At 28.0% G+C, this 27,056-nt stretch overlaps 3 protein-coding genes across 3 annotated transcripts; all 3 read left to right on the top strand.

Annotated features, from left to right (window-relative positions):
- The first annotated feature begins 9,921 nt into the window (after positions 1–9,921).
- LOC124924796 (endochitinase-like) lies at positions 9,922–11,114 on the top strand. The gene is made up of 3 exons (XM_047464788.1): positions 9,922–10,366; positions 10,455–10,608; positions 10,686–11,114. Exons 1-3 carry the CDS (start codon positions 9,922–9,924, stop codon positions 11,080–11,082), a joined length of 996 nt encoding a protein of 331 aa, XP_047320744.1. The 3' UTR covers positions 11,083–11,114.
- A 6,264-nt stretch (positions 11,115–17,378) lies between these two features.
- On the top strand, positions 17,379–20,850 carry LOC124928223 (lysine histidine transporter-like 8). Its single transcript, XM_047468755.1, has 4 exons — positions 17,379–17,400; positions 19,172–20,064; positions 20,150–20,281; positions 20,362–20,850. The coding sequence occupies exons 1-4, from the start codon at positions 17,379–17,381 to the stop codon at positions 20,848–20,850; spliced, it is 1,536 nt and encodes a 511-aa protein (XP_047324711.1).
- A 2,193-nt stretch (positions 20,851–23,043) lies between these two features.
- On the top strand, positions 23,044–25,410 carry LOC124926994 (rop guanine nucleotide exchange factor 1-like). Its single transcript, XM_047467329.1, has 5 exons — positions 23,044–23,502; positions 23,581–23,697; positions 23,778–24,316; positions 24,392–24,751; positions 24,812–25,410. Exons 1-5 carry the CDS (start codon positions 23,226–23,228, stop codon positions 25,229–25,231), a joined length of 1,713 nt encoding a protein of 570 aa, XP_047323285.1. The 5' UTR covers positions 23,044–23,225; the 3' UTR covers positions 25,232–25,410.
- Positions 25,411–27,056: the final 1,646 nt, after the last annotated feature.

Genomic DNA, 27,056 nt, shown 5'->3' on the forward strand with positions numbered 1-27,056 from the left:
AATCTAATTCACTTTTCCCCCTAATTATAGCTCCTCTTAGAGGGGCCAATATTAATGTGTTGCCGGATGGATTAATTAGTGAATGATCATGATGGCTTAATTATTATTTTGGCCTTGACACTAAAATATTGAATCTAGGATTTTTAGAAGATCCAAAATATTCTCATTAGAAGCCATTGGAGGGCTCAATGTCAATCCATATTTTTAGTTAATGTCTTAACTTGTTATATGTTTATCATTAATACATTCTTCAATTTGATAAAAGAAAAAAATGCTTTAAAAAATCAATGAGCAAATAAATAAGATAGGATATTATAAATGCCCAATAAATTAAAATTAATGAACCTATAATTGATAATTGACGGTCGGTCAAGAGGGGATGATGGAACATGCATGAGATATAGACTCTAAATTATAACTAATTCATGATGTGTGGTTAATATATATATAACATTGCATTAAAACCATTGACCATTCATTTATGGGAGAAAGACATACCACTTAATTGCTTCAGACACACACAATTAGGAATAAGTCATTCTATAATCAAAAACTCTATTATCTACATAATGTTTGACAATTCTAATTCTTATAATTTGGAGATGGTTTGATGTTAGATTATTCAAAAAGAAAATACATGTTTATGTACAAGTGGACACATATTTTTATTATTTGAATATTTCAAAAATAAATTATGTATTTTATTAATTTAATTGATAATTAATTTAAAATTTTAGTTAAAAGTTATTTTTTAAAGAATAATAATATTTTTTAAAGTAATCCTAATAATTCACGTAAAAAACATGATATATTTGTATCATACTCAGGATGGCCTACCATCTAAGGTAAAGCAAGTCCACGTCGTATAATAAAAAAAAATGATTTTGAGTTAAATGTAATAATATTTTTTAACATAAAAATATATAAAAAAAAATGTTTTACTATTAAAAATAAAAAAAAAAAAATTGATTTTAGGTACTTCAAATCTTTAAAAAAAATAAAATTAAACTGACCGAGAATGATTCTACTTTTAAGTAGCTTTGTAAAGATAAACTTAATTATGAGATATTTACTTTCTGTAATCAAATTTGTAAATTATGAATTGTTTAATGTTTATTTGAAGTCATTAAATTTTACTTTTATAAAAACGAGCCAATACCTTTTCAAAAAAAAAAATGATGAGTTGAGGCAAATATTGTTTTTTCTTTTAAATACAAAATTTGATTTTTTTTTTGGAATTTTAACAAAATATTTCATCGTTTTAAAAAAATATTGAGAGATTTAATTTCATCGTTTTAAAAAAATATGGAGGGTTTGGAGTTATGGTAGAATTAAAAGAGTTTAAGATGAAATTGAATTTTTTTTAATAAACTTGAAAATAAAGAAGATAAATATTTCATTGAATAGTGAATTGATCAAAAATGCATAAATTTAAAGAGTAATTTGACCTTATTTTATATATATATATATAATATTATTTTTGAATAAGATTGAAAGTTAATACAACAATGGATAAATGCTGATACAACCTATCGAATCGGTTAAGATTTCACTTTTACAAAATATTGACATTTTCTTATTATTTATGAGTCATGTTTTTTTTATTATATTTGTTTCTTGTTTAGAAAAGAATGTCAAAATAACCTAAGAGTGAATTTATAAATAAGACTTGAACAATCAATTACATTTTTAATTTAACATTCAGCTTTTATATGTAAAAATTCACATTCAATGCAGAAATTGTATCAAGTTGAAGAAAATACCAAAAACAAAAAGATTAATATGCAATACAAAATCAAGAAAATTGTAAGCCATGTAAAAATCCCATAAATAGTCTAGCTCGCAAGAATCACGGTCTAAACTACCAAAATCTATATAAATATAATGATGCTTAATTTTGAAAGTGTCCGGATTGCCGGGTCGAGAGTTGTGGTTAATTTGGATATATATATGAGAGTAAATAGATACTTAGGTCGGATTCTGGGTTGATCCGCCCATAAACTTAAAACGGTTAAAAATAAAATTAAAAATGCAATAGGTATGTTTTGAACTCGAAACCTAACAAAACAAATACAACTCTTTAACCAGTTATACTAATAAAAATTTATATTTTAAATTTAACACTAAATTTAATGAACAAGAGACATTTTTAACTAACTAATATATATATATATATATATATATATATATATATATATAATGATGCTTAATTTTGAAAATATCCGGATTGTCGGGTCGAGAGCTATGATTAATTTGGATATATATGTGAGAGTAAATGGATATTTGGGTCAGATTTTAGGTTGACCCGCCCATAAACTTAAAACATTTAAAAATAAAATTAAAAATATTATAAGTATATTTCGAGCTCACAATCTAATAAAACAAGTACAACTCTTTAACCAATTAGACTAACAATACTTTATATTTTAATTTTAACATCAAATTTGATGAACGTAGGACGTTATAATAATATATTATTATCCGTGTGAATCGCACGGAGATATTTCTAGTTGTGTTAATATATTAAAAATACTTTTATCTCTTTTTATTAGGGGTAAAATATCTTTGGAAGGAACTAAAATTAATGTTACCTTGTTTGAATTTAATGTAAGAAAAAAGTTCTAAAAAATTATTGATATAATAATTGAGATAATTGAACCATTAATATAATATATGTCATTTATCTTACAAATCACTATATATTAGTAGTACAAATTAATTATAAATTTAGATACATACAAATTTACTAGGTAATAATTTATTTTAAGAACTTAGGCACAATACAACTATTATTATATAGAAATCAGTCTTGTTTAAAGGCGGATTTACTAAAGGGCTTATATTCGGTAAAAATCTGACATTAATTTAATCCATAATTTTTAAATTTTTTAAATTTAATTAACTATTTTTTTAATATTTTTTTAAATAAACAAAACTCATATTTATTTACTTTTTTATCCTTAATTTTGTTTTACATTTTTTTAAGTCCATCACAGCTCTAATGAATCCCTTCATCATAACTTTAATGTTTTGATCATTCCATATTCTTGCTAATATTTATATGAACTTAAATAACAACAATTTTTAATGTCTTTTACAGATCTTATTGTATTTGTTTAGTGTATTATGTTTTTGAAATCATATTTAATGCTTTTTGTAAAATTTACTAATCTTTTATCTATAGTCTTCATGTTACAGTGTACTATGTAACACAATGTATAATTTGGGTACATGCATAGGTTGAGAGCACGAATTGTTTTTTTAGATTATTTTTTTTTAAAAGATGGATAGGGGAGAGAGAATTGTGGAGTAAATATTGTGTCACCGTATCACTAGCTAATAAAGGAATAAAATGTGAAGAGATAGGAAAGAGAAAAATAATTTATTTTTTCAGCTAATCAAATTAATCACCTCATTCATTTTGAAATTCTTTCATCTAAATTATCTCTCCCAATCAATTTTATTATTATTATTATTATTATTATTATTATTATTATGTAACGTCGTAAATATTACGTTTCTCATTTGACTTCTAGCTGTAAAGCCTAATTAAAGTGTAATAATACTATTGGCTATCTTAGTTTCTGATAATTTTTTTTCTTTTTGACTTGACTTTTTGATTGATGTGTGGGTCCTTTTCTTTTGATGTAATTTGAAGATATTAGTAGTAATTTGATTAATTATGATAAATATTATCCTAACTTTTTTCATTTATTAAAACTATAACAATAATATGAATGAATAGATCAATTGAGCATAATGATTTGGGCTTAATATTATCGATAATTTTTTTTTATACATATATCATAAATTACTGAAAATATTGATATTTTGGGTACACTAAAAAAATTAATAAATATATTTGGATACCAAAATTATTAATACGATAAAAGCACGAAATTTTTCGTACAAATATCGAAATAATATTTATAAAATAAAAGTATTTATATCATTTTTATATATAAATAAATAATCACTAAAAATAATTAAACTTTAATTTTCATTTTAAAATCATATTCACCTAATTATTAGGAATATTTTAGCAAGATCAAACATTTATCAACAAAATTTTTAGCAAGATCGAATGATCATTAATTTTAATAAATTTATTTACTTCTTCAAACAAGATTTGATGGTCAACTCTCAATATATTTATTTTATTTCTCTAATCTTAATAAATTTATTTCATTTTTTAAACAGATTTAATGTTAATTCAATTATAAAAACTTAATTTTTAAATATTAAATCAAAATATAATTAAACTACTATTATTCAATATATATAATTTCTAGATATTTTATTTTAAAACTTATTAAACTAATTTCATTTCACAATAGAGTACATCATTCTTTTTTTCAATATGAACGGTATTTTATAGTTTTTCGTATTTAGTTTTTTTGAGTTTATCTTAATAAGTCAAATAATTTTTTTTCAGATTCTGTTTTGAACAAAAGAATGATTAGGTTGACAAATATGTTATCTATTTGGTGATGTGCGAGTTTTAGAGTAGTTAATTATAAGTTTGGATTGATGCGGCTAATATTACATGCTTACATATTTGGGTTATCATCCTAATTATGTTTTGGTGAACTACCTGGTTGGAGAGAAGTCGTCGAACTTTCAATGAACTTAGTCATCTGATGCGTATCATTCATAAAACTATTATTATATACGATGCTTTCTGAGATTCGTTCCGGAAAATCAATAGAGTCTATTGAGAAGTTAATCGTTCTTCTCGAGAATTACAAGTTCGATAACCTATTGAATAACGTTTTTTTATATCATTCTTTGTCGTTTTGCTTAAACGATTTTCATCAATTTTAATATACATGGATTTTTTTCAAAAATCTTGATATACCGTCAATATTCAGTATGGTCGGTAAGTTAATTATTTATGTCATACTAAGATTTAGGTATACCGAAATATCAGTACAATATCAATATAATTTGTTCTATATTGAAACTTTCAATACGATATACGATATGGATAAAAAATTATGGTATATCGTAACGACGCACACCTTATAATAAAATAGAGAAAAAAAAGACTAACAAAAAAAAAGTATTAAACCGAAAGAGAAAACAAGAAAGAGCTATTAAATCTTCAAGTAACTATTGAGATAGTATCCAAACCCTAGCCTCAAAAGCATGATATAAATGCCACTATTATTACATTTGTTTTTGTTTCTTTCACTCCAACGTTTCTCAAGGTAAGGTGAAATTAATAAAAAAAAATCTTAATTTTTAAAACAAAATCAACATTTCCTACAAACTAAGGTCCCCCGAGGGTTGTTTTTTTTTTCCACCATTATATTTAACATCACATTTTGAAGCTTATAAGCTCTGATGATTCATTCTTTTGAAAGTTATGAGTTTATTTGATCTTAAACTATAACTCTAGTAGTCTGTTTGATTTTCTTTCAGACTCCAAAACTTAATTAATTAATTTGTCACATACGTCAGGTCAGTAATCAGTATATTGTAACAAAATCTAACAAACAAAAACATAATAAATAAGAATTAAGAACATAGGATAAATATATTAATTGTAGAGTGCTTACATTAATACATATACTACTTGGTATATTTAATTAATTAACCATACCTCCTCAATTAACTTAATTAAGTGGTGAGACTTGAAAAAAAAAATTGAAATATTATTCTAAACATTATTAACAAACTGTGAGATTTGATTATTTTTTCCCAACAAAATATTAAATAAAAATTAGGTCAGCATTTTGAATTTAAAATCAATTGTCAATATCCTTATCCATTGAGTTACACAATCAACTTACCCTTTTGGAAAAATATTGAAGCGCAGGTTATAATAGACTTTTACTTACATTTTCTTTAATTTATTATTTATGGACAATACTCTAAAATCGAAATCTAGAACATACCTTAATTAACTTAAAATATTATACTCATCTGGAGAAAACTATAATCTAAATGGATTTTTGAGTTGTGTTATAAATAAACTTCTATTTAGATTTCCTTTCTTGTAATTATATATATATATATATATAATTATATATATATATATATATATATATATATATATATAATCTTGATTACATCATTATCATTATAATCATTAAATCATTTATTTCATAACTAAAATATTAAAATACACTTAATTTATTTTGATGAATTATAATAATTCAATAAATTAAAAATCCAAATAACTTATTTTATTTATCAAATAAGATCTTTTGAACAAATTTCAAAAAAATTCTTCAAATAACTAAGATCAAACAAGTGCTTTATTTTTTATATTTAAAATTTAAATTTTATAAAATTAAAATAGAGTTATTTTAATTGATAAAATTAGTGATTTAATAATTAGAATAATATTTTGATATTCATGGAAGAATGTGGGGATCATGCTAGCATAAAAAAATTTAATGTCATAATTTTTTTCTCTACAACACTAAATAAATTTACAATAAATCATGCCAAATGAAAATGATGCCCTTCTATATACTTGGATATATTTTTTTTATTATTATTTGATTATCAATTAAATCAGTATTCCATTCATGTTCATGTATTCAGAACTTGTTTAATGTTAATTTATTCGAGATTTTTATTGGAATTTTAGAAATAAATATTACTAAATAAAAATTAGATAGGTTGTTTGGGTTTTAATTAGTTGAATTATTATAAAATTAATATATATATATATATATTAAAAAATTTATAAAATAAAATAAAAATAAATTTAATTAATAAATTTAGAAATAGAAATTTAAATTGACAAATTATTAATGAGAGAGTACATCAAGAGTAAATAACTTGAATTGCCCAAACCTCTCTGACTTTTCCAAGATTAGAATAAGTCACCATTTGACATTGGCAGAGCCACGTTTAACCTACCTACCCTTGGGTTGTAGCCGGGGTGACCTTATCTAACTTATTATATAATAATATTAAGGGCTGATGTCTGATGATGATGAAAGATTCCAGTACAGTCCCCGGGTAGCCCTTATCTAATTTACTATATAATAATAAAATTATGCTAGGGGGATTTGAGGGAAATTATATCTAAAAGTTATATAGTTTATTAATAATAAAATTGTTCGGTTGTCTCACCACTAAAATAAGTTATGTAATTATGATATAATAATAAAACACTTTGCGGATCAACAAGTATATAATTTATTTATAATAAAAAAAAAATAGTCATACTTAGGGGTTTGTTTGATGAATGAGTTATTGGGATAAAATTTAATTTTTATCCCAAAATACAACCATCACATCATTAATCTAATCAATCTATTTCTCTTAAAATACTAAAATTATTCCTTACTTTTTTTTTAATATAAATTAATTATTAAATAAAAAATTTGAGAGATAAAAAATAATTTGATCAAAAATCAATTTTTTTCCATACTTTTAATCAAATAAGTGATTTTAGAAAAAAAAAATCCAAACAAAACCCAAAAATACCATTTCCTCATACACAACTCTTAGACTAATAGACACCCCAATTTAAAAAAAAAAATTGTTCTCTCATAAATCCAAATCATTTTTAGGTTATATAAAAATTCACTAGTTAGGTTTATATAATTTTTAGGGTTGTATTTTTTATCCGTTGTTTTATTGGTATTTGTAATGTTATAGTCATTTGTGTTTATGTGAATCGTTTTTATATTATTCATGTTTTGATGTAATTTTCTTTAGTATATGATATATACAAGTTGAAGAATTTTGAAATTCAACAACTTTTTTAATATTAAATTCGGTGAGAAGAATAAAAAATAATATTTATTTTTTTAAGTTAAGAACTGATAAATCCTTTATTATCTGTATTGATCGAAACCGATATGGTAATTTCTTATGAGAATCTAGAATTTCCTTCTAAATCTCACATAGTTGAGTTTGATAAAACTAGTTACCCTTAAATGAGATATTGGATTGCGTATTTTTATATGGTGATATCTTGTTAATCTCATGATGAAATTAGATTGACTTACATTAAAATGTGGTCATATCAACCTATATTGTCGGAGTATCTCAACAATTTACATTTACAATTAAGGGTAAACGTGTTAATGATTGAGGTAAATGTGCATATTTGTCTCACGATAGGGAGTACTAACTCAGTGCACAATAAATTTTTAAATTTTGTTGTTGATTTGATGGATGTAAATCCTCATATAGATAAAGTCATGACTAAGGCTTACAACAACAATATTTGAGAGTGTTTGTTGGATAAGTTTTCAAACATATGCATTTAAAGGTCAACGATGAATTTTTAAATTACTAAAATTATGGTAATTTTATTAAGATGTTAAAAACTTTTGGGAAAATGGAATGATAGTATTGGTATCTTAGAGAATGCTTCAAAAGTGCATGATATACGTCACGTAAAGTTAAAACAAAAATCATGCATATTATTGGTAACAGGGTCAGAAATAAAGTACGAGATGAAATTGGCATCCAAATTTTATATTTTGATAGATGAAGTGAATGATATATCTAACAAAGAACAAATGGCTATTATTTTTATATTTGTTGATGTCAATGGTGTTTTGAGGAATATTTTTTTTAATTGTGCATGTTTATGATACTACTGTCTTAACATTTAAAAAAGAAATATGTAATGTCCTCATTAGAATTAATCTAGAAAATTAATAATATGTGAGGTTAGAGATATGATAGTGCTAGAAATATTTGATGTTTTAAATGATTTGCGAATCTTTTTGTTTAAATTGCCCTTGTGTGTATTATGTGTATTGTTTTGCCCATAGACTCTAGCTAGCATTAGTTGCATTTGTTGAAAAAGAAATCTTTATATGATTTTTTTTCGAATCTAATGATTATTAACAATCTTATTACATATTTTTCAAAACGCAATACTGAGTTACAACTTACAATCAAGCTTGGTGAGATTACACAAGGAGCTAATCAGATTGGTACTTCTCATTAAGTAGGAGGAGTTCTCATTTTGATTATATTTGTTACTTAATAGATATGTATGATGCAACTATTAATGTACTTGAAAACATTATTACACATGATTCTTCTACTTCGATGCGTGGAGAAGCTGGTGAATTTTTAATGGTAATGAAGTGTTTTGATTTCATTTTTATTTTATATTTGATACAAAAATTTATTGGGATCACAAATTTGTTTAGCTGATATATTAAATGCAATGAATTTGGTCTCTACAACTAAAATATTCTCTTGACATTTATAAATGATGGGTTTAACATTTAATTTTCTTTCGTATGTCATATCATTTTGCACAAAATTAGATGTTGATATAGCGAAGATGAATGCTCATTATAAAAAAAAAATGTAGTCATTCATGTTGACAAAATGATACCATCACAGTTGAGCATCACTTTCATTAAAATATATTAATGATGCAATAGATTTTCAGGTGAAAGAGTTAAACTTCAGATTTAGTGACAAAATTTGGACTCCCGCCACAAGAAGTCTTATTCCACGAATTTCAAAGAAAATGAAATGAGGAGTCAACTACAACATTTTGAGCTTGATATAGTTTGTTATGAAAATTTTCAAAATATGTTCGTAAATTTGCTTTCAAGTATAGTCTCATATTCATTTATTGATGAATATTTAAATATCGTAAATCTCAACCACTGTATGCCTATTCAACTTTTGTTATTGTGTTATATTAAATTTTTTTTTAAATATTCCTGCTAGATTTTAATTCATGATTCCGTTTGAGACAACCATGTCTTCATACTTTTTAAGTAACGCATTTAGTTTTATTAATTAACAAAAGGACAATCAATGTGCCCAAACATGTATACATTTCAAATTATCAATTCCCATTTCATATAAATTAATTAATTGCCAAAGTCAATCTTTTCGATCGGTGATTCCCATCTCTTCACTACTATATATAACCCCCATTATATCCTAACCTAGCTTCTACAACCACAAATCATGATCAAAACTTCTACACCTTTGCCCTTCCCGCTCCTCTCTCTCCTGGCCATAGCAGCAGCAGTAGCCACATGCTGTTTGGCTGAGCAGTGCGGACGTCAAGCTGGTGGCGCTTTATGCCCCGACAGCCTCTTTCCCTGCTGCAGCCAGTTCGGGTGGTGCGGCAATACCGAACCGTACTGCGGTCAAGGTTGCCAAAGCCAGTGCACCCCAACTCCAGGCCCTGGCCCTTCCGGTGATATAACGAGCCTAATAACTGAATCCATGTTCAACGACATACTAAAACACCGCAACGAAGGTGCCTGCCCTGGCAGGGGATTCTACACCTACAACGCTTTCATTGATGCCGCCCGATCCTTTAATGGGTTCGCCACAACTGGCGACACAAACACTAGGAAGAAGGAAATCGCCGCTTTCTTGGCTCAAACTTCCCACGAAACCACAGGTACTACTAATTAAGGATGAATCATGAGACATACATTTTATTAATAAAATAAAATAAATGTTATAAATAAGCCCGTATTAATTGATAGGTGGGTGGGCGTCAGCCCCGGACGGACCATATGCTTGGGGATACTGCTTCTTGAATGAACAAGGCAATCCCCCCGATTACTGTTCACCAAGCGCACAGTGGCCTTGTGCACCAGGCAGGAAGTATTTTGGTCGCGGTCCTATCCAAATCTCCTTGTAAGTATAAATCTGATCGATGAAATTGAAATAACTTGTTTTTTTGATGTGTTTAATTTATTATTTATTAATTTCAGCAACTTTAACTATGGACCGGCTGGAAGCGCAATAGGAGTGGACTTGTTGAATAATCCAGACCTGGTTGCAACCGACCCAACAATCTCATTCAAGACTGCAATATGGTTCTGGATGACTCCTCAATCCCCAAAACCATCTTGTCACGACGTCATCACCGGGATATGGTCCCCGAGCGGGGCGGACCAGGCGGCTGGGCGTGTGCCTGGATACGGTGTCATTACCAACATTATAAACGGCGGGCTGGAATGTGGGCACGGGTCAGATCAGAGGGTGCAGGATCGGATCGGGTTTTATATGAGGTATTGCAGTATACTTGGAGTTAACCCGGGAGATAACTTGGACTGTGGCAACCAGAGGTCTTTTGGTAATGGCTTAAACTTGGTGGAAACCATGTAGTCTCCCCATAACTTTATTTTGGTTCTGATAAATAAAATGTATGTACCTGTCAAACACTATCAACTACATTTTGTTGTTCTTGTTGCTTTGACCCAGTTAAATAAATGGATGGAGTTAAAAAAAAACCTTTTTTATAATAAATTTATAATAAAAGAGAGAGTATCTCATTTCAATATATATGTCTAAGCAATTATAAGAAGTCCCCATAGGTATTATTATTTTCTTCATAGTGCTGTGTGTGTATGTGAATGTAATATTTGTCAACAATTTAAAGATTATCAAATTTCTATAACCTGGACCTTTGGTTAACAAATTAATTGTTGCCTAACTAATTAGTATATTACATATTTTAATAATTTGTTATAAATAAACATATTGGTTGCTCAAATGAATAGAGTTGTAATATTGTTTTTCTTTAAATATTGTATTTTAAATTATTAGATTTTATAAATAAAAAAAAGTAATTTTTTTAATTTTCACTTAACTCATATTTGAAAGTAATTAATTTTTAAGTTTAAATAGATAAAAGGTTATAAATGTACATTATAAAGGAATATTATTTTTTCAAAAAAGCCTGTAATCTAGAGATTGAGATGCAACACTCTGTATACTTGACCTTGGTCCTAGTTCGTAGTTCCACTTCTAGTGAATTAATTTTTTATTTTTCTCTATTTTTACCAATTTGTCATGCATGGCAATAAATGTCAAAATTAATAAATAAAAATTGACGTGATTAAAATTTGGAATTGGTTTTTAAAATTTTAGAATTTTACTATTTCATATAAAGTTAACCATTCTGATTTTAAATAAATTCTTAAACAGGTAAATTCTTATAATTTTAAATTTACGATAACAAAATTTTATAATTTTACTAGTTTATAAATAATTTTAATTTTACATTTAAAAAAATTATATTTGAAAATTAAAAAATAAAATTATTATTTATTCAAATAAATAAATTGATATAATTAATTTTGAAAGTATAATTTTTTTATAGTTTTATTTATTTATTATTATTATTTTTAATTAATTTTATATTTAAATATATAAAATTGTAAAATTAATAGATATAAAATACTTAATTATATATATATATATAATAATAAATAATAATAATTATTTATTAAAATTAAACTCTTACAATCTTAACAATTTTAAGTAACTCTAGTTAAGTAAAATTAATTTTGACAACTTAGTTGACAAATCACATTAAGACTAATCTCTTTGGGCTCTCTTTGGGCTTTTTACTGGGATAAAACTTAGTTAAAAAAATGTTATCTAATAAGTGGATATATCATGACTTTTAAAAATATTAATAATTACATTGTTTATGTTATCAATTACTTCGACAAAAACGTAACTCTAATTTATGAATTTGTTCAACGATGATGTCCTGGTGTCTTTTATGTGTACATTATGATAACACAATGTATAATCTGGGTTCATTAATAAGTTGAGAGCACACATGATTTTCTTTCTTTTCTTTTGATAAAAAAATGTTATTAATTTGTAACGTCACAAGACGTTTATTTGATCTTAAACTATAACTTTTGTGGTTTGTTTGATTTTCTTTCATACTCCAAAACCTAATTAATTCATTTGTCACGTATGTATATAGCTTCATATATATATATATATATATATATATATATATATATATATATATATATATATATATATATATATATATATATATAACTCCTAAGATTTTCCTTATATAAACACATCAATTTTTAGAAGAACTTTTACAACTATGCAAGCCTTTTACGGCGAGTCAATCAATGTAGCTGCCTAGAATAAGGTTGTCAAAATCGAAAATTTACGCAAAATTGTTAATTAGTTGTAAACTCGTAAAATTTAGAAATTACTTAAAATTGTAAAATTTTAATTTTAACAAATAATATATATACATATATATCATTATTATTTATATATAATTGTGTATTTTATACTTAACCATTTTTAAAAATTTATATATTTAAATATAAAATTAATTAAAAAATAATAATAAGTAAATAATACTACTACAAAATTATACTTAAAAAATTAATTATATTAATTAATTTATTTGAATAAAATAACTTTATTTTTTAATTTTTAAATATAAATTTGTTTTTTTAAAACGTAAAATTGAATCGTAAAATCTTATTTTATAAATTTAAAATCGTAAAAATTTATTTATTAAAAAATTTACTTAAAATCAGACTCATTAATTTAGTATGAAATCATAAAATTATAAAATTTTAAGAGTGCAGATTACAACTTCCAAACAAGTTTATAAAATAAATACCTTATATAATATGAGGTTGGGCCAGCGCATCTGACGGCTCATATTCTTGGGGATATTGCTACAAGAAAGAAGGAACAAGGCAACCCACTCTCAACCTTAGTTATTGTAAGTATCATATCAAACCCTTTATTTATTCTCTTCTCTTAATTTAGCAATTATAATTATGGGCCAGCTGGGAAGGCAACGGGGTTATGGTTTTGGATGACTCAACATTCGCCCAAACCTTCTTGTCATAATGTAATAACCGCAATATGGAAGTCAACCCCAGCTGATCAGGCAGCTAAACGAGTCCCGGGATATGGACTCATCAGTCATCACCAATATCATCAATGATGGGCTCGAGTGTGGACATGGATCCAAGGGTTCAGGATCAAATTGGGTTCTATAAGAGATGCACCGCGATACTCGGGGTGAGTCCTGGAGATAGCCTAGACTGTAGAAATCAAAAGCATTTGGAACTAATTTCGACTCTGGACTTGCTATTAATACAAAATAATGGGCTTAATAAGAAGTGAAGGCTCAAAACTCCTTTGTATTCTAAATATAGCACAAGTTGCTAAATAACATAAAATCCTATTTCTTGGTGTTGTGATTTTGTGTGTATGTATGATTAAACTAGTATGTATGTGTGATTGTCATAATTAATGTTTTTATATGGTTGGTGTTTAATGTTAATTATATATAATGAAATTAAAAGTGTTTTATTGTCTTTTTTGCATTACAATAATGTGACATCAGACATATTTTGTTCCAGCAAATAACATTCTTTTTTATTTTGGATATTTTAAATCATTTAGTTAGGATAAAAAAAATAAAGAGAAAATTATGAATATAACAATTGGATAAACATAAGTTTTGTCTCATTTTTTAATTATAGAAAAAAACAACAAATTAAATTGGAAAATATATAAAATTAGTTGTAGTGTCACATTTTTACCGAAAATTAAAAAAAAAATGGATTTAAGCACACCTTCATAGATTCACTTAATGTGATAGTCAACCCCTGACAATAATAACTATTAGAATGATTTTTGTTCTATAAGGCTTCCGTTACAAGGTATGTCATGTTAAATTCTATATTCTCCAGATGCTTACGGGGAGGGAATGCACTTACCAATTTTAACTCTCTTTTTTTAAACAACTTACTGTCATTTCATTAAAAAAACCTAAAAACGAAAGAAGAAAAAAAATATAAGTTTAAGACTAAATCTAGACAGTTTTTAGATTTGACAATGAAATAAGAATTAAAATACAGACAACAACAATCAATTAGCGCCTATAGCGTTTTTACTTTGATTTTATTTGTAACTTTCTCAAACGAAATATCTCATATATGGCAGAGATTTATTCTCTTCATTTCTTTTGATTCCTTTTCAGGATTGAATGAGTCCATTTCCATCTGAAGTTATATATCCCCAAATATCTTCAGTTGTTCTATTTCTTCCACTGTGAGTTCTTGAATTTTTTTTCTTTTCAAATATTATAGATTATTGCTCCAAAATAGCATTTCAGCATACTTACATAGAAGGATCTTCGTTTTGCTTTATTCTTCATCCACTCTTGGATTTTTTCTATTTTCTTGGAAAGTTGATGCTGTTCATGTTTGCAACATACCTCCTCCAAATTTGTATTACAAAAGAGCATTCCCCAAATAAATGGTTTATGTTTTTCTCAACTCCCGAACATATGACACAGTTGATATCAGGAATATTTATGTATTTTCAAATTCCGTTTTTTGTTGTCAACTTTTACCCGTATACCAACTAGAGAATAAATTGGTGACGAGGAATAATCTTTGGAGACCATACCACATTATGTCAATCGACCTCCTGTCCTCTTGTTCTAACCATTTACCATGTCTTTTCTGTAATGAACTTCTCGTTGTTTTCTGTTTTCCAGCATATTTCATCATTTCTTTCATTGAGTTGCTTCTGCCTTATTAGGTTTAAGATTCTATCACCTTTTAGAATACACCTCAGAAATGAATCACATTTAACTTTGAATATAATGAGAATATTATCCAACCAAGGATCATGCCAGAATAGTACCACTCTTCCATTTCCAATTGTGGTTTGCACCATTTGAAAGAAATCTTTTCTTATTTTTATGATCTTTTCAATGACCATGCCATTTTTTATTGATGCTTCGTGTCCAGATACTTTGTTCTTCTTTCATAAATCTTGTATGCACCAATTTGACCCACAGAGAGTCCGTTTTCTGCTCCAGCTCCTATAAGTTCCTGATGGTGAGGACTATATTCCATTCAACACAACTTTTTATTCGTAGTCTGTCTTCTTCTATGGGAGTGCAAACATCCTCCTAGTTTTGACTCTTATATATCCCTAGTTCGGGATAGTAACAATTACATCATTTTTCAGTCTCGCGGGGTAAACACTCGATCAAGTACGCGATAAATGCACTTCAAAGGGGGGAAGCTAGCGGTGTAATTTATGTCTTAGAACTTTGAGGGGTGGTTGAAAGAAAAGTGCTAGGGATTTGTCGACATAGGCGGACCTTTTTCTTCTGGGGCCTTTGGGTGGCTGTTTCTTAGGATCATCAGTTGCTTTATGTGTCGACCTTATCTTAAATTTAGAGAAATAGTACAGTTGAAACTTTTGGTCTGAATAATTTATTGTATCATCTTATTCTCAACCAATAAAATTAGTTTATATAAGATGGGACAATAGATAAGATAATATTTTTTTTTTTAACAATCATTAGAATTCATTCATATAATTTTTAGCCACCACAAATATATTTTCAGTTTTTCATTATTCAATATTCATTATATATATAATATAATATCCAAAAGTCAATGAAAATGGTCAATTAGTTTTACCAATACATCTTTATTCTTCACTTTTTTTTTTATTTCTTTTATGCCGGCATCATAGAATTCCTAGGTCTTACTAAAATAAATAAATCCGAGATAAGCACCATCATATAGTAGAATTTAAAGGTTGTGAATTCAACTTGGTTGAATAAACACGATGTAATTAAATATCTTTTTTTGAATTCAACCGATTTGTAGCCATTTTCATAGCCATATGTTTGGAAATCAACCAAATCATTTATAGCTCATTATAAATACAAGAAATCATACTAGTTTAATATTTCACTTTAAAAATAGTCTTATTTAGTTTAATATATTTTCTGTCAAATACTTCTTTAAATAAAATAATGTTATAAAATATATTTTTAATTATATATATATATATATATATTAACCAATTTTATTTTAAAAAATTATGTTTGAATTGAAGCCTATAGGTTGCTGCTATCAAAGCATCAACTTTGATTGTTGACAAGCTTAATTATTAATTAATAAACCCCCAACGATATAGTTACTATCAAACAAAATAATAATAATAACTATATATATACCGTTTGGCAAAACAATATAAAATAAAATGAAGTTGTTGACATCATAGTTCTTCTGAATTATTTTTTGTATGGATAAATGTTCAAAGTTTTGTACCTTGAATTTTTTTTTTAAATAATATATGAATTATTTTAAATTTTTATAAGATAAAAAAAAATAATATTTTTGTTAACAAATTAAGTGAATGAATTAAATAATGTTTGATTAGGTTGATACTATCGATTTTTAATTCAAATTTATTGTTTTATTTTATTTTAAATTTAATAAATTAACACGAATATTTCATTCTTATTTCAACTTAAAATATTTTTAGACAACTCACCCTTAACTTAAGACATTTTAATTCAAAAGCAAACCCATAACATTTAATTTGTTATACCTACCAATTAGACCAAATAAATAATATTTAGAATTAATCAAAAGTCAAATCATTTTCTTTTTCTTTTGCTTGGAATTGAAATCACATTTGGATCTTCATTCTTGAATGGTGTGCTCACAATTCATTGTTTTATTATTTTGAAAGCAATCTTAGACATTAATATTATTATACTAAAACCATTATTATTGTGTAACCAACGCCAAATTTCATGCAACACCTATTTAAGGTGTGAGACCTAAGTAGAAATGAATGAAGTAACCAAATCATATAATGTATATAAAAAATTATAATTCCTCTAATAAAGTATTAACAATTAATTTCAAAAGGTAGTTATTCATTGCATAATAATTCAAACCAAAAAAGATATATATTAATTATTTTATTATCTTCTATTAATTAGACTTTATTAATTAGTTTTCTATTACTATAATTAAATAAACTATTTCATCATAGGTCAAGGAATATAAACCACTCACACTAAAGATGGTTTATTTTCAATTCAACTATGTTGACCATATTCTCACTTATGATTTGTTACATACTGTTTTTCTTTCTATAACATGCAGTCATTAATTTGTCTAATTCATTTGTCTTAATATTTCATTTCAAAAACTCAATCAACTAATATTATTTATTTTACATCATCAATTTTAAAATTTAACTAATATGAGAGATAATAAAATTATAACAACGATAAAAAAAAACACGAATTTAGCGTCATGAAATAGCGTTAAGAATGATATGTGAATTTTTGAAGAAAAAAAATCTTCCTCCTATTAAATTTTAATTTCAGCTTACACATAATTTATTAACCCAAATTTTTATTTTTTATCCTCTCATACAATAATTAATATTTGATAGAAATTTGTCAATACCATTTGATTCGTTTGTTACCAAATTTGGAGTCACTTTGAAACATTATAAAATTTGTTGGGATTATTTTTAATATATTTTTAATTTATATAAATTTATCATATTATTTAACATCTAAATTTTTATTTAATTATTTTAATTTTATTGATATTATTTTGTAAACTACTGTTTTTTATATGTAATTCCTTATTTTAAAATACAAAAAAATCACCATCAAGGGAAATATAAGACCAATCACACTCCTCACGCATAGGCTCTAATCTGATCTAAACAATTATTTTGTTGAAAAATGTTTAAATTCAAAGTTAATCCAAATTTGAAATAAAAAATTATAAATTTATTTGAAATATGTTTTCCATCTTATTATATATATTTTAAATTATGTTTTAATTGCTGAAGGGTCGCTGCTATCAAAGTATCAACTTTGATTGTTGACCAGTTTGATTAATAATTAATAATCCCCAACGGTATTTACTATCAAACTATATACCGTTTGTCAAAATAATATTAAATAACAAACTGTATATATTGTTGACATCTTACTTTATTCCAAATTATTTTTTATGGATAAATGCTTAATTATATTTTTTTATAAAATATATATATAAAATATTTTAATATTTTGATTAATAAATTGAGAAATATGTGATAAAGGTGAAGGTTAAATAATGTTTGAGATTGTTGAATTGTTTTATTTTATTTTTAATTTAATAAATTAATTAAAAATAATTTTTATTTTTAACTTAAAACATTTGTAGTGAAAATTACTTTTGTTATAAAATTAAAAAAATATAAGTCACGTTTTATGTGTAACATACTTTTAATTTGTTATTAGCAAAAAAAATAAAAATAAATAAATAACTAAACAAAATAAATGATGTTGAATAGGATGAATCAAAAGTCAAATCACTTTCTTTTTCTTTTTTGATTGGAATCAAATCACATTTCACATTTGGATCTTCATTCCTGAATGGTGTGCTCTCAATCCATTATTTTATTATTTTGAAAGCAATCTTAGACATTAATATTATTGTGTAATCAATGTTAAATTTCATGCAACACCTATTTAAGGTGAGACCTAAGTAATTAATTATGTAAGCAACAAATAGTTATAGGAACAAGGAGATAGGAGAAATGAATGAATTGAAATCTCCACCTCTAACACCATCACCACAACTCGTGTCTTGTCCTCCGTCCCAATTTCACTCCCCGTCCTTATCTCGATCGCCTCTCCTCTCGTTAGATAATGATATCGCTCCAGCGAAGACCCCCAATAAGTCGCGCACCCCATCTCGGTTCATCACTCCCTTGGGAAGCCCACTCAGGAAAGCTTTGAGGCTAACCAAGCTCGACCCGCATGACGCCTGGCTACCCATCACCGAGTCTAGAAATGGGAACGCTTATTATGCAGCCTTCCATACCTTATGCTCCGGGATTGGGATCCAAGCACTCGTCCTTCCCGTTGCCTTCACTGTTCTTGGCTGGACTTTGGGGGTCATATGTGTATCATTGGCATTCATATGGCAACTTTACACTCTCTACTTGTTGGTGCAACTACATGAATCACCCGAAACAGGGCTACGTTATAGTCGATACATGCAACTCTGTAATTTAACCTTTGGGGAGAAGCTTTCAAAGGTTCTAGCGTTGTTCCCCATTATGTACCTCTCAATCGGGACGTGTGTGGCTTTGATCATCATTGGAGGTTCGACATCCAAGATGATCTTCGACTTGGCTGCTTGTAGCGGTGGAACGGTTTGCACGATGCACCGGTTGACTACGGTGGAGTGGTACTTGGTCTTCACGTGTGCGGCCGTGCTGCTGTCACAATTGCCCAACTTGAATTCCATTGCCGGCGTTTCCCTGTTGGGTGCCACGACGGCTGTTGGGTATTGTACCTTGATATGGACTTTGTCCGTGGCAGAGGGAAGGGTGGAAAACGTGTCTTATGATCCTGTTAGAGGCGGGAGCCAGATCAGACAGTTCTTTAACGTTCTCAATGCACTTGGGATCATTGCTTTTGCTTTTAGAGGACACAATCTCATCCTCGAGATTCAGGTATGTACAAGTTGTGATGTCAAAAGTTGATAAACCGTCGCTATTGACCACATGCATAAACTGATTGATGGTTGGGCAAATGCAGGGCACTATGCCATCGAGTGAAAAGCACCCTTCGAGCGTGCCAATGTGGAAGGGTGTCCGTGTTGCTTATGTGATTGTTGCTCTATGTTTGTTTCCTCTCGCCATAGGTGGTTATTGGGTGTATGGTTCCAAGGTATGCCTTTACACTTTGAAATTCAAAGATTTCCTCGAGAAATTCTAACAATTTCACACTTTTGGAATGTTTTTCGACAGATTCCTGCGAACGGAGGCATGTTGACAGCTTTGTACGCGTTCCACGGGCAGGATGCTCCCAAGTCTCTGTTGGGGCTTATAAGCATTTTTGTGATTATTAATGCAGTTAGCTCCTTTCAAATTTATGGAATGCCAATGTTTGACGATATGGAATCCACTTTTACTACAAAAATGAAGAAGCCATGTCCATGGTGGCTGCGCGCCATCTTTCGTGTCATGTTCGGGTTTGGATGCTTCTTTGTGGCTGTGGCCATACCCTTCTTGGGAAGCCTGGCCGGGCTCATTGGAGGGATTTCTTTACCTGTGACCTTGGCATATCCTTGTTTCATGTGGCTAAAGATGAAGAAACCCAAAACTTATGGCTCCATATGGTGGCTAAATTGGACATTGGGCTTGTTAGGGATTGGACTAAGTGTTATACTTATTGCTGCGGGAATATATGTTGTGATAGACACTGGAGTTGAATTTAGCTTCTTTAAGCCTCGCTAAGGCCTTATTCGGACAAGGGTTTTTATAAAAAAAAATATATTTAAAAAATAATGATTGACAGTAATTTTGAGAAGGTAGGAACATTTTGTGTAAAAAGATTTAAAGAGTATTTTAGTATTTTGGTTATTGAATTAAATGATGTGATGGATGAAAATGAATTAAAATAATATTTTTTTAATTTAAGATATTTCAATAATCCAACCTGGCCTAACCTTATACATAAAAAGTTAAACATTAAAGTTCAAAACCTATCTATGTTGTTCCATCTAGCTAGATACCTGAATTTAAAAGAAATTCAAAAAAGAATCTTGAATAAAAAGCTAATTTATAAATGTGTGTTTGGTTGTATTAGTTATTCAATAAGAACAAAATTAAAAGAAAAATCATCAAATAAAGTAAGTTTTAAATTTTGGTATAACTAATTTGTTATCTCACATTTTTTTAACATGGACGTGGATGGATCAATTACTACTAAAATTAATGAGCTGGCTAATTGTAGGGATGCAAATTGGCTTCTATTAGTAATAATGATTTAATATGAAAGCTTCTAATTAATGAATTAATTAATTATGTCATTTTTCGCAGAAAAGAGATTTAGATTATCATTTACTCCCTATTAACAAAGTTATTAAGAATTCACCAAAATAGTTTAGTGCTAAAAATCAATTTAAAATATTTAAATGTCGCGAATTCAACTAAAACAATTTGAGTTTAAATTGACATGGAACATGTGATAGTTCATTTTTAAATTAAAAAAATAATAATAATAATAATAACCCTAATAATCATTAGGCATATTAGGGATGGCCCACTTTATTCCCCGCAGTCTGCCTTATCATTTCATGGACCACGACCTAATAAAAACAATGACATTAAATAAGCTCAATATTACAATCCTACATTATAGATTTACTTTGAAAATCTTACCCAAGCAAGTTTGTCCGTTTATTGAAAGAAAAAAATTCAAAAGGATATAATATTATAAAATTTGAGTGAACAAGATTCAATATAAAATGAGATGTATAAATTGCAAGTAAATAAATTGAAAAAAGAAGAGGGTTTTTATTCTTATAGTGTTGAAAATAATTAAATACCCATAATTTGATATACATGCATTGGCATTATAAGCAAAACTAAGAATTATTCTTTATCCCCAACACAAATTATTCTCTAGATATATAAACAAAACTTTATTAACTCAATAAAATAGTTTAATCAGTAAGAATATTGTTTGAAACATTTCAAACTATATAAAATAAAGCGCCTTAGTTTCTATAGTAGGAAAGACACAACTAATAATCAAGATATATATATATATATATATATTAGAACAAACTTAGGCTCATTAGTTTTATATTTACTTTAATAAAAATATTTGCAATCTTAATTGATAAATTAAAAATATAACATTTCCTGAATTGTTTGGGAAATTGTCTCTACCCTAACAAAATCCGGAAGATTTGATCTATCTATCTATTATATGGTTGAAGATTTTACCTAAAATCTACCTTTGATGTCATATTTTTTTTTAAAAATCAATTAGATCTCTATATTCATTAAACAATAAATAAAATACCAAATTAGTATTTATTTAAATATTTTTAGAATTATATTATTAAACACTTGAGACTTGATTTTGGTTATTGGGATAAAAGATAATTTGGTAATAAATAAATAAAAACCATTTTTTTTACTTTTAATCAGTTTTGGTAAAAAACATTAAAAAAAAAACAAAAAAAAAAACACTCCATCTCAAACGAGCCCATGATACTTGATTTTGTCATGTTTTATCTTATATTTTGTTGTGTCTCTATCCAATCCGACGCTTAGGAATGAGTTTCCAGTTTGACCCACATCCATTCCTCGGCATTTCCAACGACCGTTCATTCATCTTACCCAACCCAATCCCACACAATCAAACGGTTCAAGAGATGTCCACGTCACTCACGGAAGTACACTGTATGTACCATGTGACCACAGTTCTCCTCCGTAGAAGAAGACTGTCCACGCCGTTACGGGAAACCAAACGCCGTCTATTTCTCCTTTTACATTGTCCTCCTGTCTTCTTCCTTCTTCCACTCATAATCACTCAATACTCACTGCCATGCTGTTCTAGATACAGAATCTTTATATACATATATATATATATATATATATCGATATAGAGAGAGAAAGAGACTGCAAACTCTGGTATACCTACCTTTATCATCTCTCTGCTTTAAGTTATTGCTTTTTCTCTCTCCTTCTCATCTCCATTACTACTTCTTAATACAGTATCTGCAATTATCAGGACACGCGAGGCATTTTCTTTATCAATTTATAGCCGGAATGTGCATATTTTAGATCTCTGAATTCTCTTCTTTACAGGCATTCTCATGGGGAGCATTTCATCGGAAGATGCTTCCGATCACCGGAGTGAGCTATGTGGAAGTTACACTTTAAGTGCTGATATAAGCGAATCGGAGAGTTCAAGCAGTTTCTCTTGTCGACGTTATGATGCTGAAGGTGCCTCAAGTTCAATGGCATCTTCTCCTTTCCCTTGCCAGAAGATGCCGCCGCCGCCGCCGTCGTCTTTTATTATTCCGGTGGTTGCTGGAAAGGATGTGGTGGTTTGGGATGATAATCCGGCGAAAACTCAACCGGATTTGTCTGGTAATTAATTATACCTCATTTCTAATTTGGAATGATATTTGTTATTGTTAATTAATTATACGTTTTTATGAACCCTAGAGATTGAACTGATGAAGGAACGATTTGCTAAGCTTCTTCTTGGTGAGGATATGTCTGGTGGAGGTAAAGGAGTATGTACAGCGCTGGCGATTTCTAATGCTATCACGAATCTATCTGGTTAGTTCTTGTTTAATAATCCATTTCATGCATTGCCGATCTTGTTAATTAATTAACTGGTCTAGGTTTTCTTATTTCAGCCACTGTGTTTGGAGAACTATGGAGATTGGAACCATTGGCTTCACGGAAGAAATCAATGTGGAGACGAGAATTGGATTGGCTTCTTTCTGTAAGTGATTCAATTGTTGAATTGGTACCATCTATACAGCAATTTCCAAGTGGAGGTACTTATGAAGTGATGGCGACACGGCCGAGATCTGATTTATACATGAATCTCCCTGCTTTGAAGAAGCTTGATGCTATGTTAATCGGTATACTCGAAGGTTTTCAAGATATGGAATTCTGGTATGTTGATCGAAGCATTGATGATTGTAGTGGATATCCTTCATCAGCTACGTTTAACAATGTTGATGGGGGAAGGCCTTCGATTAGACAAGAAGAGAAATGGTGGCTTCCTTATCCGAAAGTTCCTTCGAAGGGACTTTCAGATGATGGAAGGAGAAAACTTCAGCAGTGTCGAGATTGTACTAACCAGATACTCAAGGCTGCATTGGCAATCAATAGTAATGTGCTTGCTGAAATGGAGGTTCCGATTTCGTATTTGGAATCTTTACCCAAAGTAAGTAGTGTTTATGTTTATGTTTATGTGATTAATTAGGAAATTGCAGACTTAATTTGTAAAGTGTCGTTGCAGAGTGGAAAAGCTTGCCTTGGAGATGTCATTTATCGATACATGACAGCAGATCAATTCTCACCTGATTGTTTACTTGATTGTTTGGATTTATCGTCTGAACATCAAACACTAGAAGTTGCAAACATGATTGAGGCGGCTGTGTATGTATGGCGAAAGAAAGGAAGAAACAACTTGAATAGCCTGAATAGCCCCAAGCGAAGTACATCGTGGGGTGGGAAAGTAAAAAAAGGTTTAGTTGGGGATGGTGAAAAGAGTCAATTGCTCGCGGATAGAGCAGAATCTGTATTGCACAGCTTAAGGATTCGTTTCCCTGGCCTCCCACAGACTTCACTAGATATGAGCAAAATCCAGTATAACAAGGTAATAAGAAACACAAACACCCATGAAAGTTCACTACTAATTAACTAATTATGAATGCAGGATGTTGGACAGTCAATTTTAGAAAGCTATTCGAGGGTAATGGAGAGTTTGGCGTTCAACATGATAGCAAGAATGGATGATGTAATCTACGTGAACGATATTGCTGAGAAACAAACTGCTGAAGCAGCAGAATCAATGGCTTTCTTTGGGAGAGGTGGTTTAGGTTGTGTGCCTATTCAGAAACGGATGTCACCTAGTCCTTTCTCAATTCAGCATACTCCATTTGCATCTCCATTTGCGACTCCAACCTTTTGTTCTTCCCCTCCTCAGCCGCGAAGCCCAAGTAGTAGAAGCAGAGCTCGTGATCTTAAGTTGGAGAAGTTAAGTATTACAGCGGAAATGGAGAAATTTTGGTCGTTTACTGATAATCTTAGTTCGAGTTCGAGAAGACTTTCTGGAGATGCACCTGAACGTGATTGATTAGAAGATGAAGATACAATTATTATTATTATATATAGTTCTATGTTACTTGAGGATTTGGAGATAATTGGTTACTTTTGTATATCTTTGTAGTTGTTAGATGTCTGAGTTTTTGTTTGATATCTATATGAATACTATTTTCTATTGCAAACTTGATGTATATATTAATTAATGCTCTTTCCTTTTTCTGAATCAGTTTCCATCAATTACCATAGATTAATTTCTATTAAAGCAATACTTTAAACGATAATAAATGTTAGGTTTCTCTGCCCCCACCTATTTCTTGCAAAATGCAGAACTTTATGTCAATATAATATTTATGGTTATTTTTTTGAAATAAAATAAAATTTATATATAACCAAATTGACATTTTTAGGGCACTTTCATTGAAGAAAAGTTATTACTAAACATAATCATAATGAAATTACTTGCATTGTCATTGGTTGTATAAAAAGAAAAAACGTGAAAGGACAGAGAATATATATAAATTATTTTATTTTTTTAGTCCAATAGATTGTGTGTTACGTCCTTCCCTTTTCATCATTTTCAAAATTCCATCTTCTATCATTTTCTTAAATTATATGAAATAGTTTTGTATAAGAGATTTTGATTATATTAAATCATCTTAATTTAAAGTGAATTCATATGAATGACAATTGAGACGGCATATTATTTTCGTCACATTTAATTTTGAAATTTATTGCATCCGTCCTGAGTTGAATTGTATGACATGATTGCGGAGGTAGAGACCAATCAAAAAATTAAGACTAAGGTGGACATAGAAAAGAGAAAGATTTTTTTTTTTTTTTAAATAAACATGAAAAATATGAAGAGAAAAAGAATATAAATTTTAGTACAATTCAAAAATATTGTAAAACCTATGCAAGGCAGGGTTGAGATGGGCTCCCACCCCTAATTTTATTTCTTCAAGAGACACTTTTATTAATAATATATATATATTTATTTATTTTAATATTAAATATTAGTATTATCAACTAGAAAGTTAAACCTTGATGTAAATTATATGAGATTATTTTTAAATAATGTTTAAATTTTAATCTATTTTTTTTAATTCATATCATTTAAATAATTAACAGTGATTTATTATTTACCGTATTCATTTATCCTATTAATAAATGGATATGTTATAAAAAAATATATATTTATAATGATATGACATTAACATTTTTATTATTTTTACTTACTTAATTATTAAAAAATAGGTAAAACTTATATTTATTCACTCGTTTTATTCATAAATTTTTTGTCATTTTTTTAAACCTATCTCAAATATTTTTCAAATCCACTCAACTCAAATTTTTGGATTCGGTCACTGATTGTAACACTAGATCACTATGCAACTAATACTCTTATTTTTTAAGAGGTTAAGATATATAGATACACTGTTCTACTTCAATGTTAATTATTTATTGTAAAATATTATTTAAATATAAAAAAATAAACACAGCCTAAAACATAAAACATATATATACTCAAAGTCATGTTCCCAACAATTCTTCCATTGCAAAGTTTATATATATAAATACAGGTGGTGTAGGCTAGAGTTAGGTTAGTTAGGCTTAAGAATAAGTTGGTATCATACATTAAAAAAAAATATTTAAAAATTAATAATTCATATTATTATAAAAATAATAATTCAAGTACTTATAAAATACGAATAATAAATAATATATTAATAATATTATATATTTAATTGTGTTTATTATAATTTAGAGACATGTATCTTCAATCAACTATTGATTAAATCAGAAAAAATCGTCTCAAACCGGATAATTCAAATTAAAAAACATAAAACAAATTATAA

The sequence above is a fragment of the Impatiens glandulifera genome, chromosome 2 (genome assembly GCF_907164915.1).
Source record: "Impatiens glandulifera chromosome 2, dImpGla2.1, whole genome shotgun sequence".
NCBI classification, from domain to species: Eukaryota; Viridiplantae; Streptophyta; class Magnoliopsida; order Ericales; family Balsaminaceae; genus Impatiens; species Impatiens glandulifera.